The sequence below is a fragment of the Scyliorhinus canicula genome, chromosome 18 (assembly GCF_902713615.1).
Source record: "Scyliorhinus canicula chromosome 18, sScyCan1.1, whole genome shotgun sequence".
NCBI classification, from domain to species: Eukaryota; Metazoa; Chordata; class Chondrichthyes; order Carcharhiniformes; family Scyliorhinidae; genus Scyliorhinus; species Scyliorhinus canicula.
Genome location: NC_052163.1, coordinates 16,013,033 through 16,032,573, shown reverse-complemented (window position 1 = coordinate 16,032,573; position 19,541 = coordinate 16,013,033). Strand labels below are relative to the sequence as shown.

At 46.5% G+C, this 19,541-nt stretch overlaps 1 protein-coding gene across 1 annotated transcript in view; it reads left to right on the top strand.

The window, feature by feature from the left end:
- LOC119953684 (dynein heavy chain 17, axonemal-like) overlaps positions 1 to 19,541 on the top strand; it is an 821,504-nt gene that overhangs the window by 621,206 nt on the left and 180,757 nt on the right. Inside the window, 2 exon segments of the mRNA XM_038778213.1 lie at positions 10,260 to 10,421; positions 17,603 to 17,836. Of these exon segments, the coding sequence (XP_038634141.1) occupies positions 10,260 to 10,421; positions 17,603 to 17,836 (396 nt within the window).

Genomic DNA, 19,541 nt, shown 5'->3' with positions numbered 1-19,541 from the left:
CTAGTTCAGAATACGCAGAAATAACTCAGCCACATTTCAAAATATTTCACTCTTTTAGCTTTCAATAGTATTTTTATCAAACTTGTGGAAATTTGAGAAGCAGAAAGGAGAGGTACATCTCATTGCGGCACATGTGTTTCTCCAGGGGCAGCACGGTAGCATGGTGGTTAGCATAAATGCTTCACAGCTCCAGGGTCCCAGGTTCGATTCCCAGCTGGGTCACTGTCTGTGCGGAGTCTGCACATCCTCCCCGTGTGTGCGTGGGTTTCCTCCGGGTGCTCCGGTTTCCTCCCACAGTCCAAAGATGTGCGGGTTAGGTGGATTGGCCAGGCTAAATTGCCCTTAGTGTCCTTAAAAATAAGGTTAATGGGGGTTGTTGGGTTACTGGGATAGGTATACGTGGGCTTGAGTAGGGTGATCATTGCTCGGCACAACATCGAGGGCCGAAGGGCCTGTTCTGTGCTGTACTGTTCTAATTCTAATAATTATACAGACTGCAACTGGAAGATCAAAAACTGTGACTACAGTGCCACCATTGGTAGCGAGATGTAATTAAAGGTTATTTATATGAGCAGCTTCCTCTATGATGTGGACACCATACCACAGGCAATGCATACTGATGTATAATATTACTAATTTATGTTCCATAATATTGCAAATGGTAATTTTCAGAATGGTCATTATTTTACCTGCTCTTAACTGTCTATCCTCTATGGCTTTTGTCTCTTTCTTTTCTGTATTTCTCTCTCAAAAGCTCTTTTTGCTTCTGTCTCTCTTTTACCTCCTTTTTTCCCTTTAGGTGGAATACAGTGTTGCAGAGAATAAATCTACCAATGGCTTTGGTCGGTGGGTGGGGGGAGGGATAGTGCCAAAACTGAAACCCAAAGCTGCTTGTTTTACATCTTATCTACAATCACTCATTTTCTACCACATCCTTCATTCCAATTAACTTGCTAAGAGGAGTGGTGAAACTCTGCTCATCCGTAGACAACTCCCATCAATTCCCTTCCTTAAACAGGCTTTGGTACTTTATGTAAAATTATATTTATTTGAAAGAAAAATTATAATTAGGAAAATACTACCTGCCATTAGCCTTCATTAAAATGAATGCTTTCAAATGTACTGAATTGGCTGCCTTCAAAATCTAGGTGCTTTCAGCGGCGTGCAGAGGTCTGGTGATGCCCGGGGCAAATCTTGATTATATGCCCCCAAAGACTCAAGTATAAGGCCTAATATACTGAGAAATATTATGAGAAAGGAAAACATTTTGAATATATAAACACAGATGAAACATGAAATAAACGCTTTAAACATAGAACAGTACAGCACAGAACAGGCCCTTCGGCCCTCAATGTTGTGCTGAGCCATGATCACCCTACTCAAACCCACGTATCCACCCTATACCCGTAACCCAACAACCCCCCCCCCTTAACCTTACTTTTATTAGGACACTACGGGCAATTTAGCATGGCCAATCCACCTAACCCGCACATCTTTGGACTGTGGGAGGAAACCGGAGCACCCGGAGGAAACCCACGCACACAGGGGGAGGACGTGCAGACTCCACACAGACAGTGACCCAGCCGGGAATCGAACCTGGGACCCTGGAGCTGTGAAGCATTTATGCTAACCACCATGCTACCCTGATTTATTCGATTTTAATATTAATCAATCAAATTTATTAAGTTCTTTTCCCCAAATGATACCTCCTGTCACAAAACACCTGAACTACTTCATTTTTTACATCAGCTGTGAGAAATTCTTTTTCAATGCTTATTAAAGCCAGGTTGGTCAGTCGCTCCTGTGACATAGAAGACCTCAGATATGTTTTTATTAATTTCAGTTTTGAAAATGACCTTTCACAGCTTGCGACTGAAAATGCAATTGTAAGCAGTAATCTGTATGAAACACACAGCGTCGGAAAGACATCCCTCCCATACTGCAGTAAAGACTCCAGAGCATCTTTAGGATCAGGGGGAACTCTAGTCCCTCCAGCTCGAAGGAGCATCACAAAATCAATAATTTCGTCATATAACTGAATTGCAACCACATCATTGTCATAATAATTTGCAAAGTCTGAACATTCCTTTTTTAATTTCTCTCTTTCTTGTTCATCGCCACTGATAATTTTGTGCAATTTATATCATAGACTTGCAAATTAGTGGTATCTGTATTCAAATATTAGCATGTTAAGGAATAAATGTCTCCTATTCCGAGATTAAATGCCATAGCAGTCCTCTGATCATCCAGGCTTCACTCTTACTACATCCCACGTAAATATTTCATTAAATATCACCAAAAAACCTATAAAAAACGTAGTTGCACCCGTTCTAGAGCTATTCACTGACCTCTTTATCTTTGCCATCTCTAAGGTATAGGACGGCTGCCTGAGGTTAAATTGCGCTGTAAATTAGTCAATTTCCCCTTAGCGCTGGAATTCTAGGGATATTGTTCTCTTCTTCAGTCATTTTGCTTTGCAACACGGTAGCATAGTGGTTAGCATCAATGCTTCACAGCTCCAGGGTCCCAGGTTTGGTTCCCAGCTGGGTCACTGTCTGTGCGGAGTCTGCACGTCCTCCTCGTGTGTGCGTGGGTTTCCTCCGGGTGCTCCGGTTTCCTCCCACAGTCCAAAGATGTGCGGGTTAGGTGGATTGGCCATACTAAATTGCCCGTAGTGTCCTAAAAAGTAAGGTTAAGGGGGAGTTGTTGGGTTACGGGTATAGGGTGGATACGTGAGTTTGAGTAGGGTGATCATTGCTCGGCACAACATCGAGGGCCGAAGGACCTGCTCTGTGCTGTACTGTTCTAAATCTAAATCAATGGGTGAGATGTTATGTCTCAAAAGTTGCGCCTCCCTCCTCTGCAACCCCCATGGAGAAGGATATGAGCAGAACGTCATGGAAATACTGTTATGACCCTTGTGGAAACAACTACAAACAACCCAACTAAGACCAATATACAAGACTTCACTTTTATATTAGCAATCACACCAAAATCAACGTAAATTAAACATGAATTAACAGGAAAATTGCAATAATATGACCGATAAATTACACATAGCAGATACAAAGACATATCTCACACATTTCGGTCAGCTCATTCAGCACGTATCGCTTTCATTTCAGCCACAATATCCTTCAAAACATTGAACTTCTTCAAATCAAATTCCATCTTCATTTCTCTAAAGCTTTAGCACCAAGTCTCATCAAACTACTTCACCCAATTTCCACAAATATAATTTTCACAGTCAACACATTTCCAGATCCCTTCTTCTTCACAAAACCCTGGTCATGTGGGGCCTGTTTGTGCACTATGCCAGTGCATAAAGGGTCCCCAAATCCAGATATAAAAGCTCTGTTCAAGATCCGAGCTCCAGCAGCTTGCAGTCAAGTCTCTGAGAATCTCCCCTGCACCCTGCTGACCCTGGGCTTTAAGTATAAAGGGTAAGAGGGCAAAAGTTAAGAGGCCATGATGAATTTTTATAAAATACTGGTTCTGTCCCAAATGGGTGCCCCTGGCCCAAATGTCAAATTCTGGGCACGACAGTTTAAAAGTTGACAGCTACAGAGAGGGTGCAGAGAAGAGTTTTAAAATAGATCAAATAAATAAAATAAATAAATGAATAAATAAAACTCACCCATGGTGGCAATGCCGTCCATTCTGGAAAATTGGCGCCCTTTCTGCTCCCTCTCCAGCCTCTGCAGTGCGCAGGCGCGCTCGGGCCGACCGCGGTGCGCAGGCGCGCTCGGGCCGACCGCGGACCGCAGGCGCGCTCGGGCCAACCGCGGTGCGCAGGCGCGCTCGGGCCGACCGCGGCGACCGCGGTGCGCAGGCGCGCTCGGGCCGACCGCGGTGCGCAGGCGCGCTCGGGCCGACCGCGGTGCGCAGGCGCGCTCGGGCCGACCGCGGTGCTGCCCCCATCCAGTCGCTGCCCGGGGCCAGCGCCCCGTCGGCCCCCCCCTCTGCACGCCGCTGGGTGCTTTGTCTTTGAAAATTGAATTAATGTTAAGCAAAACAAAAATTCCTCTCCCCCTGACTCTTTCCCTTTATCTCTCTTTCTTTTTCTCTTTCTCTAAGACCAGTCTTTCTCTTTATTCTGGAGGCAGAATCACAGCTTTAGGCAAAATTAATTATCAAGCCTAAGCTCAGGCCTTTGGGAGAGGCTGAGGACATCACAAAAATGTTAATATATACATCAAAAAGGCTCATCAGAACTTTAACTATATTTGTTGTTATTTACTGATCAATAGTGTCCAAATGAAAATTAATTTTATACTGCATTATGATCTACAAAAGTTTCCACACCGCTAGCATTAGACTGATTGGCTTGTAGTCTCTGGTTCATTCTCCATCTCTTTGGGACAGGGTGTAATGTTTCCAACTGTAGTAATCCAGGAGACACAAAGGTGGAGGTTAAACCAAATGTATTTTAACGCAAATTTAAAGCCGCACACGTGGCATGCAACACTAGTGTCTGGGCCTGGGGCTAAAAGGAACTCGCAGTCCGCATCTGGGTCAGTATTTAAAAGATAATAAGTCCCACCTGGACGGACCACTACCTGTTACCATGGGAACGCGTACTCCACGAGACCCACAGGGTGATCAATGAGTAATCCGTCATGATCCTTCTGAAGATTGTCACATCCCCCCAACCGCCACTCCACCCCCCCCTCCACCCCCCCCCCCCCCCCCCACCCCCCAGTCCCTATCCTCCCCTTCACTCCTGTGACCACCTGGCCTCTTGTGCCACTTCATGAACGGCCTTGAGTCTATCCCTCAGTGGAGTCAGATCTAGGGGCGTAAAGTGTATGAGGGATCATGGCTTCCTTGATGTTCGTCGAAGGGCCACTAATGGAGGTTCTACCCCAACATAGACTTCCAGCTGCAAGTCCATTACCTCAGTTTCCATGTCAGAGCCTGAGGCCTCATCCTCCAAGAGGATGGCACTTGGGTGTACCATGGGTTTAGTCTCTTGCCTGGTGGTAGGTTCCAAAGACATTGAGAGTATCACTCCACCTGGAGTAGTCTCTGCAGTTGAGGGTTTTCTGCTCTGAAAATGCTCCACGTGCTTTTTTATGGTCCTCTCTCTGGTCTTAACATTAATTCAATTTTCAAAGACAAAGCACCTAGATTTTGAAGGCAGCCAATTCAGTACATTTGAAAGCATTCATTTTAGTGAAGGCTAATGGCAGGTAGTATTTTTATAATTATAATTGTTTATATGACCAAGGTCAGTCTTGTCAACTATCATTCTCGGGATTCAAGGGCACCTGTCTCCAAAATTGGGAATATGGACTGTATCTCCAGTCCTGAAAGTCCTATTGCATTGTCGGGTGTCATAATTGTTTTTATGAGCCTCCGGTTTTGACTCCACGTTCCTACTTCAGTTAGGAACAGTAGACTGAGCCTGGTCCGGAGGCGCCAGCCCATCAGCAGTTCTGCTGGTGCAACCATCATCATCACATGTGGCATGCTCCTGTAGTTGAAAAGGAACCAAGCCAGTTTGGCTTTGAGTGAGACAGCGGTCTGTTTCTTCATAGTGTTTCTAAACATTTGGACGGTCCATTTGGCCAAACCATGAGAAGACGGGTGATGGGGCTCAATCCAATATGTCATTGGATCCATTGTCAGACACGAGTGATAAATGATTGGAGTTTTTCTACAGTGGCACTGAAAGTCATGGAGGACATTCGATATGTGTCCATCCACACAGTATAAACATTGACCAAGATTAAAACATTAACCCATATATGGCCTGGTGATGTCTACGTGTACCTGTTTCCAAAGTCTGCCTGGCAATTCCCAAGGGTCGAGCGAGGCCAATGGTGGGAGCTTCTGATTCTCCCGATATAATGGATACTGTTTTACCAAACTTTCCATGTTGGAATCAAGCCCTGGTCACCAGACCTAGCTCCTTGCAAACATCTTCACTTTGGAGACTCTTGGGTGACCACCGAGGAGCACCTTCAAGATGGGGCACTGGCCAGCATGAAGGACAACCACTCGGGCTCCCCATAGGATGATGCCATCTTTCATGCTGATTTTTTGATGTTTGGACTGAAAGGGCTTCAGGTCCTCCATAGGGTGTCCTTGAATGCCATCGTTTAGGATCACGTGACATAGTTTTGTCAATGTGGGAGATCTTTCTAGGTCCATGTCTAGCTCTCCCTGGTGGTCACAGGCAGGGTGTCCATAAAGTTTGAAGTCATGGTGACCTTGTCTATTCTCCATGAAGAGGACGAGCTTGTGGGTGACTCAGGGCATCAGCATTGACTATGTGCATTCCTGGGCAGTGCTCAAAGTATTTGTATGTTGTCAACAAGTGTACCCAGCGCTGAATGCGAGCCGAGGCAATGAGTGGGATCACCTGTCCTCCTTAAAGAGGTCTAACAGGGATTTATGGTCCATGATTATTGTAAGGTGTCGAGCAATTTAGCGTGGCCAATCCACCTAACCTGCACATCTTTGGACTGTGGGAGGCAACTGGAGGAAGCCCACGCAGACACGGAGAGAATGTGGAAACTCCACATAGACAGTCACCTGAGGTCGGAATCGAACCCGTGGCTCTTGCACTGTAAGGCAGTGGTGCAACTGTGCCACCATGCTGCCATGCATAGTGTCGCTCTGCATCTGCCAGGGTTTGCGATGCATATGTAATCTGACTTTTGGTGCCATCGTCCCAATGATGGGAGAGGACTGCCCCTATTCCATAGGGAGAGGTGACGCATGTTAGTACCAGGGGTCTTGTGAGATAATAGTCCCGTTTTGGGCGCATTAAGCCGGGTGTTTTTCGGTGCTCGCAGCGCCAAAAATGACCCCTCTATTAAACGGGACTCTGCTTCAGATCTCGCAAGACGTGACGAGCCAGTAAATCTCACGAGAGGTCACTCAGGAGATTTATCAGCCTCGTCGTGTCCCGAATCGGTCACAACGAGGCCAATAGATCACGCTCATAGTCTTCAAAGCTTTTCTGTGCAGTCACCATGCTGCAATTCCTACACCTTCTGACACTGCAGCTTTGTTGCGGTCTGACCAAAATGGTTGCTTGATTCCATGTAGCACAATCAAAGGCTGTTCATCATGTTGCGCCTGTAGTTAATCTTTACCACACTATTTGACCACTGCTGAACACCATGTCATTTATTTGTAATGATATTAAGTCACTAATCATAGATACATAGAAGATAGGAGCAGTAGAAGGCCTTTGACCCTTCGAGCCTGCTCCTTCATTCATCACGATCATGGCTGATCATCCAACTCAATAGCCTAATCCTGCTTTCTCCCCATAGCTTTTGATCACATTCTCCTCGAGTGCTATATCTAGCCACATGCATGAATATTTGTGGAAACACATTATGGATTCATTTATTCAAATTGGACACATGGGAACAGATATACAAAGGTAGAAACTTGAAGGCAGCAGTAGCAGAGTTTTGTGTGCTGTGTTCTGTTCAAAGGTCAAAGTGAAATGGAGGCTGGATCACATTCACAGTGCTTCACTGGTGATGGCATGCTGCTGTCCCTTAAAAGGCATATTACAGATGGTACACCACCATCTTCTCAAGGGCAACATCAAAAGAGAAAAACAGTATATCAGTAGCAGGGTTGGCTCTGTTCTGTCAGAGGAGAAGTGGAATAAGCAGGCTGAACAGTTAAACTCATAGCCACACCCAGCTGGAAAAGCGAGTTTGTGCTAAAAGCTGCTGTTTTGTAAACCTCAAAGATTCTATGCTGAACCCAAGAAGCAGGCTTCTTAAATAATGACCGATTGTCTGTGGTAACTATTTTCTGGATTTGGCTTGTAAAGATAAACCTTATGTGGTGATGTTTCAGGGCAAAGGACATTCATAGAATAATAGAATTTCTACAGTGTAAGAGAAGTCATTTGGCCCATCCACTCTGCACTGTCCCTCTGAAAGAGCACCCAATTCAGGCCCACTCCCCCACCTAACCTGCTCATCTTTGGACACGGAGCAATTTTAGCAAGGCCACTCCACCTAACCTGCAAATATTTGGATTATGGGAGGAAACCCGAGCACCTGGAGGAAACCCACGCAGACACAGGGAGAAAGAGCAAATTCCACACAGTCACACAAGACCAGAATTGAACCGAGGTCCCTTGTGAGGCAGCTGTGCTAACCACAGTGACACAGTGCCGCCCCAAGTAGATAGATTGGAACAGGGTTAATTAAAGTATCCTTTGTGCATGTTGCCATTACTGTAGTTAATTGAGTTTTGTATTTCAAATTTCAAAATAAACAATTAAGAACCGGTGTTCAAAGTTACCCTGTGGGTTTTGAGATACCTTGGGCGGGATTCTCCATTAGCTGATGCCAAAATCGCAAAGCGTGATTGGGCGGAGAAGAGGTTCCGACGCTAAAATCGCAGTGGCTGACAAATCATAATTCTCCGTCAATCCAACAGCTGCGTCAATGCGGTCCAGAACGTACAATATACACCGTTTGCATATCATTAGCGGCCTGGCCAGGTATTCTCCAAGCCTCCATGAGGCTACGTCTCCGATGGGTCGAGTTCCCGACCGCGCCGTTCACTTAGGCTTGTAAAAATCGGGAAATTGGCATTGTAGCTGCTGAGGGAGAGAAAGGGGGTATGGAGAGTGTCCAACCTCACCATAGTTTGCTGACAGTTGTGCCACTGGCCAGGGAGCTTCTGCCAGAGACAGAACACCATTGCCATAGCCAGAAAGGCAGCCATGCAGCTGTGCACGCTGCTGATAGCCCACTGTGTATAGGTGCAGGCCACGGGTCTTATAGGTGTCCCCCCCCCCACCCCCCAGCATTCCTCCCAGGTGCCCTCAAGCCCCAACTGACCCATCAGCTGTATGGGTGTGCTCCAGCACAACCAGTGCCATCTTGTTGGCTGGGATGAGTGTGTGTGAAGAGTGTAATGTGTATATGCAGTTGCAGCTCGTCAGCCTCCCGAGAATCATTCATGGACCCGGCGAATCCCGCACCGTTTTTGGAATCGATTGTGCTCCACGTGGCGCTGATGCTAGCCCCTTCATAGTTGTCATGAAAGTCCATGAATAGGGCAGCACGGTGGCACAGTGGTTAGCACTGCTGCCTCACGCGCCGCGGTCCCAGGTTCGATCTCAGCTCTGGGTCACTGCCCATGTGGAGTTTGCACATTCGCCCCCACAACCCAAAGATGTGCAGGGTAGGTGGATTGGCCAAGCTAAATTGCCCCTTAATTGGAAAAAATGAGTTGGATACTCCAAATTTAAAACAAATGAAAGTCCATGGCGGTGACCTGCAGCGGTCGTGCTGTATAACATGGCGCTGCTGCTGCGAACTTAGCCTGCCAGATAGTGCCCCCCTGTAGCCCCCCTTGCCACCCTTGGACCACCCACCAGCAGTCCCCCCAGCCCCCACCGAAATCCCCCGGCCAGCGGAAAGGCGGCCTCCCCCCCTCGACTGTCCCCAGCCGCCACGCGAGGTCCCTGAAAACTGTGAGCACACATACCCCGCGCCATTGGGAAGTCAACCCATTGGTGTCGGAGTATCGGGGAAGGGCCTCAGGTGACGTCCTGAGGCCGTCCCAACGGAATGCAGCGTACTCAGTGATGATGCCGTTTTTGAGGGGGCGGAGCATCTGAAAACAGCGCCACCCCCCGATTTTGCCGTAAACACGGATTCTCTGGCCAATCGCCCAACGCGATTTTGGCATCGGCAATCGGAGAATTCAGCCCATAATCTTAGGAAGAGAGAATCCCGCCCCTTGCATCTAACATCAGTGTGATTCTTAACATAAAGCAAGTTACATGCCTACAAAGCCCTAGACAAAAATTGAAATAAACCTAACTGCCTAACCACCTGGCTAAATGATAGAAGGAAATATGAATTAAGTTCTTTATGGACTGTATCGGACATTTTGCCTGTATCCACGTAAAGCTACCAGTTTTCTTTTTTAATTTATAGTTTTTGCAGATAATGAATCAAATATTATTGGAATTCTTTTCTCAAGTCTTTTTCTTTAATTCAATATAAATAATTATGAATCCATAAGGTGTGAGAGCAAATATCTTCTTTGTTAAGTTGTTGTGTTCTTTTGGAATGACAAAAACATCAGTAAGAGACCAAATTTTAAAATTGTGAGTGCATTCTAAATATGCAACTGAAACCCATAATTGCTTTGATTCATTTTTAATTAGAAGGTAATTGTAAGTTTTAATTCTTTACAACTAACAAATTACAACAGATTTTCTTTTTAAAAATGTCAATTTGTTTTGGATTTTGCAGGTTGTTTTGTGTTTTTCACCTGTGGGTTCAATTCTACGAGTGCGTGCTCGAAAGTTTCCTGCTTTGGTAAACTGCACATCTATAGACTGGTTCCATGAGTGGCCAGAAGAAGCTTTGATATCTGTGAGTCAGCGATTCCTTGAGGAAACTGAGGGTATTGAGGTAAGAAAGTTTAGCAGCTTGTATTTTTATGTAGTTCTACCTCTCCATCATTCTGACTGGTGTACAGCATCAGTATTCTATTTAATGTTGAACTACAAATGAATGAAAATCGCTTATTGTCATAAGTGGGCTTCAATGAAGTTACTGTGAAAAGCCCCTAGTTGCCACATTCCAGCGCCTGTTCGGGGAGGCTGGTATGGGAATTCAACCGTGCTGCTGGCCTGCCTTGGTCTGCTTTAAAAGCCAGCTATTTAGCCCAGTGTACTGAACCAGCCTCAGTTCAAGTCCCCTCTTGTGTCCATTACCAAAACCGTTACATCCATCACCATATTATTATAAATCTTTCCCCTTTATTTCACTCTGAAAGCATATTAGTTAGTATTGTATTCGTTGAAGTTCAGAAGAATGAGGCGGGATCTCATAGAAACCTATAAATTGTCACTCTGGGCGCGACATAACGGCTGCGTCATGCTGCCAGCCGCGTATCCACGGTTAGATTGTGGGAGAGGCCGAAATCAAGAATCACGCCAGGCACTGATTGGTTTCCGATCTAACTGGCCCATTCCTGTTGGTGAGATCTGGATCCCTCAGGGACATGGCGAGAAACCAATAATCACCAGCTAAGGCCAATCTCAATCCCATTAACGAGAAGGACCCCCTATCGAACGACCCCATGTGACCTAACCAGATCCCCAGCAAGTGGTCACGTGGGCACCCTGAAGCTACAGCAATGGTTGCCGTGGGGATTGGAGAAGGTGAGTAGTCATCTTGAAAATTGGGTAATCAGCCCGGCTGCACAGGGGGTGCTGCCCCAGTGTTCTGGCGGATGGGAGAGGCAGATGGGGGAGGCGGATGGGAGAGTCCCCAGGGGGAAGGGCCCGGCCGGAGGGTCGGCCGCCATCGGTGGGAGGGTTGCTCCAGGGCTGTGGGGGAGGGGACAAGGGGCACCGCGCCCGTGGGTCCAACATGCCACCCTCTGGATCGTGTATACACATACAAGGGGCAACTTCAGCTGCTGCCTGTCCGTCCCACTGAACACTCCCATTCGCACCACACAAATGCAGGCAATATCCATCTCCTGCAAGAGAGGATCTAACCATCACCCCTTGACATTCAATGGCATTACCATCGCTGAATACCCCACAATCAACATCCGGGGAGCTACCACTGATAAGAAACTGAACTGGGCCAGCCATATTAATACTGTGGCAGTACCCCTGGCACCCTTGCAGTGCCACCCAGGCAATGCCAGGATGCAAGGCTGGCTACGCCAAAGTTCCCAAGTGCTAGGGGGAGTGACACAATACCACGCTGAATCACGTCCAGAACCTTTGAATATTTTAAGGCAGCGGTGGATAGATTTTTGGTAAACAAGGAGTTGATAGATTAACAGGATATATAGGCAGGTTGCCGATTTGAAATTACTATCAGGTCAGCCATGCTCTTTTTAAATGGCAGAATTTAAATTTAAATTAGCCTACCCTAGCTCCTTTTTCATATGTTTGTGTACCATTTACCTGAGGAATGCTGAACAGAATGAATGGGAACTGCAACAAAATCAAGGCCAAGAGACTGAGGAGTTTAAATAATGCATTTCTTTCAATGAAATAAACATCTTTATAATGCCATAAACGTGGTTATACACTCCCAAGTGAATGCCCTTGAGCAACAATTAGGTTATTCTCATTCAGTCCCGCTCACTCCTATGTAGTGCAGCCTATATGCCTTCAGCAGACCTGGAAAAAACTTCTTGTTCCCTTGTTCTGACAGATAGGTTGCCTTGACAGACATCCCCTGGATTTTCGAGCCTGCAAGATCTAAATTGCAACATTCCAGGGTCAGACTTGCTCACTCAGGTCAAACTTGCTCATTCGGAAAGGAAGAATATGTGCGGTTCTGTTGAGAGGTGGTAGAGGGCAGAGATGGGAATTCACAGAAAGCCTTTAACAGAGTCACACTGCCCCATGCCTGGTCCATTACCCCCTCAAGGTCCATCTGCATTTCGCCAAGAAATGGATAACATTTAACTGCATGTCATAGAAACATAGAAAATAGGAGCAGGTGGATGCCATTTGGCCTTCAAGCCTGCTTCGCAATTCATTATGACCATGGCTGATCATCCACCTCAATAGCCTAATCCCGCCTTCCCCCCAAATCCTTTGATCCCTTCGCCCCAGTGCAATATCTAACTGTTTCTTTAAAACATACGTTTTGGCCTCAACTACTTCCTGTGGTGATAAATTCCGCAAGGTCATCACTCTGGGTGAAGAAATTTCTCCTCATCTTAGTCCTAAATGATCTATCCCATATCCTCAGCCTGTGGCCTTTGCTTCTGGGCACCCCCACCATTGGGTGGGCGGTTGTGGAGATGGGACAGAACGGTTGAGTTACAGGTGGCCAGCTCCCTTAGTTGGCGAAACTGGAGGCAATCAATTTGGCAGTGCGCGGCAGTCCTGCCCTCCTCCACATGCTCCTTGTTGGATGAGGCATGCCATTCCTCAATCTCCACATTCAGCATGTCAACCTTCTGCAATGCAATATTATGGAGGACACAGCAGGACACCATGATATGGGAAACCCTCCTAGGGCTGTACTGGAGGGCCCCAACCGTGCGGTCCAGAAACTTGGACTGCGCCTTCAGCACGCTGAAGTATTGCTCGAGGGCGCCCCTGGTCGCTCGTTATTGTGGTTCTCCTTGTCAGTCCGAAGCCTCTGGATAGGCGTTGTCAGCCACAACCGCAACGGATAACCCCTGTCACCCAGTACCTCACCTGGGGAAGCACCTCGAAGGTGTTGGGAGCTGTCACGTGTGCAGGACAAGGGCATTGTCCACACTGACTGGATAGCAGGCACAAACGTGCACAATTTTCAACTGGTGGTCACACTCCGGCTGCACATTCGTCGAGTGGAAGACCTTCCGATTGATGAAGGGCATTCCCTCATGCTCCGCTGCCCATAAGGGGACATGCGTTACGTCAATCACCCCTGTGTCTGGGGCATGCCGGCAACGGCGGCGAATCCCGCTGGCCAGGAAGCCTGGTGGGCTTGGTCCATATCAAATGTCATGTATTGTGTCTCCTGGGTATACAAGGCACCCGTTAGGGCACAGATGTATCTGTGCATAGATATCTGGCATAAAGGTTTTGGGTGACCTTGCTGGCCACCAGGAGTGAGGGTCATCCTCCAGTTCGAGATGCACCATGATCTGGCACAGATGTCACACGATCTCCTCAGCTGCAGTCATCGGTGACACGCCCTGTCCGGCAGATCCTTGTATCCTTGTATGACAGACGCTACAGTAATACACAAGGCCTGTGCAATGCCTCCTTTCTGTGGTGATATGCATCACTGGAAATATCCAAGGAGTTAATGTAAATACACTATGACTAAGTAAACACTAAAGGGAGCACCAGAGACGTCATGACATGCAGACATACAGCTAATGAACACATAGAATAGGACATGACCAATGGGCAGTCAAGACACCCAAAAGTGACACTACCACAAGGGGCCATTACACAAACCATATATAAGAACAGGGCTCACATGCTCTGTCTCTTTCCCCAGGCGACACTTAGAGAGTAGGACAGGGGCAGATCAGAAGTATGACACCCACCACGTGGCTTAGAGCAGACTGGTTAGTAAGACTGAATTATTATAGCAAGATTAGCAGGAGAGTCAAACTCATAGAGAACTATGCTAATGGTTCAATAAATCACATTGAACTTACTTCAAAGTCTGGAGTATCTTTTGGTCAAAGCTGCATCGAGTTGCAGCCCGTGTTATCCCAGAGTACATAACACAACATGGTACCAGTGGTGCCTGTTGAATCTATATAGTTCAACTCAGCAAGATCCGTGACTACCAGGAACAGCACCCAGGCAAAATGATCAAGATTCCGGTTCCTCAGCAGTTCAGGTACCACGGCAATCTCAGTGCCAACTGGCGTGCATTCAAGCAGACATTTGAAATTTACATGGTAGCATCCGACTTAGATGGTGAGGCCGATGCTGAGAAGATAGATCTTATACTCACCATTGCGGGTGAAATTGCAACAGAAATCTTCAAATCCTTCAAGTACTCCAAAGGGCAGGACAAGAGAGACTTCCAGACAGTCCTGGACAAGTTTGAAAACTACTACGAGGTGAACACAACAGAAATCGGTAAAACATACCACAAGACAAAGGTAGGCTTGCAACAGAAGCAAATGGAAATTTCGATTGGCAGCCATCTTGTGCAAGGAGCCGCACATGCACAGTTCCCGAGAAGACGCGAACCGGCGAAACAGTGTTTTACACATGCGTGAGAAGCCGCGCATGCGCAGTTGCGAAAAGAGCGCATAGTGAAGGAAAAGCGATCTGCACATGCGCAATCCATTCCTACCCTCTACGTCACAAGCGTCATGATGTCAGAGGCCCAGGACCATGCCCACTTAAAGGGGAAATGTCCAAAATAGTGAAAAAAAAATTAAAGCCAGAAAACACAATTCTTTCACCTGGAACGACAGCACAATGCCTGAACTTCGACCAGTAGCTGAAAGTAATCTCCACAGAACCCTGCAACAAGCAGTTAGCACCGCCCTAAGAGATTATTTAGTTCTTGAAGAAATGGACACAGGCGATAATTTCATCATTGGATGTGGCGACCTCCGTACCAAATCCGAACCGCAACGAGATGTGTTGTACATTGAAGCATCCGACACAGTCATGGTCAAGTTCTTCGGATTAGAGGATCCTCAGCCCAGCGTAGATGACATCCCGACCCATGAGTATAGGATTCTGCTGTGGCCTGACACCAAGAGACACAGAGCGGTACAAGCCCACAGAGAGCGGCCTGACGCCAAGAGAGTGGTCCACGCACCACGAAGAGTCCCGACTCCGCACAGAAAGCGACGACAGACTCCACAGCGAGACCACTGCATGACTCTACACTGGGAACGATGCCAGACTCCACACCACGAACAATTCCAGACTCCACAGGGAGAGTGATACAAGCCTCCACAGCGAACTCTTGACAGACTCCACGATAGAAGCAATGCAAAACTCCAGAGCACAGCCCTTGCATGAAAAAGACCATGAAGGTCTAGCAACATTATCTGAGCAACCAGCAGCAGACGATGCAAGTCTGCCACGCTCAAGTGCACAGCAAGATGACTATAACAGTCTACCATGCTCACGTGAACAACCAAAAGACTATGACAGTCTACCCAGATTATTTGAGCCACCAGAATAAGTCTCTGACAGTCTACCCAGCTCATCATCTGACAAGAAGACACTGAAGATCTACCCACTGTATGCGCGACAAGTGACAAAGGTTTCACAATTCCCAAACAGGATGTGCGACATCTCAACAAAACTGACAGATCTCAGCTAGTATGTACAGAGGCACTCGACAATCAAAGTGAGGCTACTAGTGACTCCTGTGACACCACGTTAATTCAAACCTCATCTACTCGACCCTCTCCACAAGAACCTGAAATTACTCCATACGGGGAGCATCGACAAGTCAAAGATGATTCAAGTGAACCGGACATGCCTTCAGACGGGGAGCACTGAGGAATCAGAGACGGCACGCTCAATAAAACAGCAGATGCCACAAAGGACACTGACACAAGTAACTTTGTGAAGGACTCGAATTCTCCACTCGGTGTGGTCATTGAGTGCAACAAACTCAACAACAAAACCAACAAAGACAACAACAAGAAGCGTACCAGAGGCAACAAACACAACAACAAACACGTCAATTACAACAATGACAACAACAATCGAACAACAACTGGTACGACATGGTACAACTCTGCCCATGAAGGACAATGTTACTGCTCAGCTCAGAACAATGGCGAGAGTGCAAACATACCTTGGCATGTTAACGCATCTGACCAATTCACGTTTGCTACACTACGGGCAAGCAAACCAGCTTTCAGGAAAGATGTTATTAAGAATTGCTACCACAAGCTTAAAAAAAAAGAGTCCACCTCAGATAATGAAGTGATTTGACCATTTGAACACCTCCTGATGACTTCTTGGTTACGTAAACACCAGGGCACTGACGGCGTTCACAAGGGAATGACAACATCAACATTGACACTTCCATAACAGCATAAGAAAGCCACTTGACTGTGTAAATTCATGAACTTTGGACTCATGACTATTATTTGGTATTGTATAATCCTCAACGTCATCATAACTATTATTTGGTATTGTATAATCCTCAATGTCATCATAACTATTCTTTGATCTTGTGTAGTCATCACAGTCATCATACTTGTACATGTCATCACTTATTTACCTGTTTTGGTTCAATTTTCCTTCAACACTGTACAGAAAATATGTAACACGAAAAAAGGGAGGATGTGGTGATATGCATCGCTGTAAATACACAAAGGGTTAATCAAAATACACTATGACTAAGTAAACACTAGAGGGAGCACCAGAGACGTCATTACATGCAGACATACAGCTAATGAACACATAGAATAGGACATGACCAATGGGCAGTCAAGACACCCGAAAGTGACACTACCACAGGGGGCATTACACAACCCATATACAAGGACAGGGCACACATGCTCTGTCTCTTTCCACAGGCGACACTTAGAGAGTAGGACAGGGGAAGATCAGAAGCATGACACCCACCACGTGGTTTAGAGCAGACTGGTTAGTTCAACTGAGTTACTATAGCAAGATTAGCAGGAGAGTCAAACTCATAAAGAAGTGTGCTAATGGTGGGCAGGTGGGCCTTGAAGGTGGCCGGTATTCCAGGGAGAGTTGCAAAGGCCACGGTGCATACGTCCACTGTTTGGGCTGCACTCTGCACCCCCCAATGCAGTGGGACATCACCCATCCCTGTCTACAGGTGCACTGAGGGGTGCCAGACCACTGGCTGCACTGGGCCACACACATCCTGTTGGGTCGGCTGGGGTCTGGGGGGCAGTGGGGGCACCCATATGACCGGTGACGCTCTGTACATTTTTAAGACATGGTGGGCAGTCAATGGAGTACACAGCGAGATGTCTGCTTTGCAGGCTGCGGCAATGGCAGCCCATGCCCAGCCACTCCAGTCCTGGTGTGGCACCCCAAACTCACAACCTGTCATCTTTTTGAAAGCGAGTATTTAACTTGCATCTATTCCTTTATTATACTGTGCATTGAATACTTTTTATGTACTGAATTATATTTCAGATTGAAGTGAAGAACTCTATAAGCCAGTTCATGGCATTCGTACACAAAACTGTCCAAGAGATGTCTTCTGCCTACCTGTCTACTGAAAGACGCTATAACTACACCACACCAAAATCATTTTTGGAACAAATAAAACTCTATCAAAGCCTGCTCTCTAAGCAAAGGAAAGACTTGATTGCAAAAATGGATAGACTTGAAAATGGTTTGGCTAAACTTGATAGTACTGCTGGGCAGGTTTGTAGAATTGTTTCATCTTTATTTTACCTTCACTAAGTATAGAAGTGTAGCCGAACCCAAAATTTTATCGGACTCTTGGCCAATATACAACAAGCAGTCAAATTTCTATTAGTGATAACTATTGTTTTACATTTGATGTAAAAGACTGACCGGTTCTATAGTTTATAATAATAATCTTTATTAGTGTCTTAGATATTGTGAGAACAATAAGTGCATTATTTAAAGAATATTCGTCAAAGACATCGGACAAATCTTTTTTCCTCTTCCAGCACATTCATATCTGAAAGGTAGGTTTTTGTTATTGTCTTGGATAGCCAATCATCTGCTGTCATCTGCAGATGGAATGCTGCCATCTGCTTTATGTTTAATCCGGAAGAGTTTGAGTGGCTGAATAAGGAGCTATGCCTGTGAGTCGTAACCTTTCTGTCCAATGTCATTGTAATAACCCTTATGAGACCCAGGGTGACAACCCAATTGGAATATAGCTCCCCCACTGGGGGGGGGTGGGTGGGTGGGCGGGGGGGGGGGGGGGGGGATGCCTATCAGCTTGGACTCATGAAACTAACACCGGGACCGGCATGTTTGGTAGTCCTGGTTGGACCTATGTGCTATATGCCACGTTTCTGCCTTTTCTTTTGCCTTAAGAATTAACCTGTTTATGGATCACCTTCTCTGATCTCCTGAAGATTTTACACTGGCAATGAGGAAAAACTTTGGTTGTGACTCTGGAGCTCTGGACCGCACTTGAATTCCTCAGCACAAGATCAAGGTCAGAGAGAATTTTAAAATTCCGCCTTTTGGAAGGCTGGAGGTCTTTGATGCAGGAGTGAATGCGGTATTTCTTCCAGGCAAATTCTATTATACGAGACAACCTGTAATAGGTAACACTCATGATTCAATGGAGCCCCAACTTTCAGCCTTACCTACCCAGCAGCCCTACATTCGAAGACCTTTGATGAGCTAGTTGCGCTTGTTACAGACCATTATGACCCCAAACCATCAGTGATCGTGCTGAGGTACCAGTTCAACATGGCCAGGCGAACCACAGGGGAGTCAGTCACAGAATTCCTGACACGCCTTTGTTCGCTGGCCAAGCATTGCGATTGTGGACCATCCCTCCCAGAGATGTTGCAAGACCGCCTAGTGTGTGACATTAATAACACGGTGACTCAACATAAGTTGCTGCCAGAACCTTCTCGGACTTAATAAAGGCCATATAACTAGCCATCTTGCCTGAAAACACGGAAAAAGGAATCCAGGAACTCCAGGGCTCCATGGACATGGATGTACATAGCATTGTCTAGGAACGCCAGAATCAACACCTAAATCGTCACCCTCACAAGTGATACACTACTCCGAGCTCGGGCTCTACATATATTGCCCAGCTCGATGACGATGATTGCATGCAACTAAATTACTTAAGGGCATCAAACGTAGCGCCCATCAAGATCACCAACAGGTGAATGACCATCCCTTGGATATGGAAATAGATACAAGGACTGCTGTCTATGGTCATTGGACAGCAAATGCAGCAGACAATTTGTACAAGGATCCTGAACTTGGGCCTAAGGGACACTAAGGCACAGCTGGTTATATATATTGGAGAACAATTAATCCTTATTGGGACAACAACGACTCTGGTTACCTGTGGGAAACCATCAGTTCACCCTCATAGTTGTGGCCTGCATTTTGTGGACCTTGA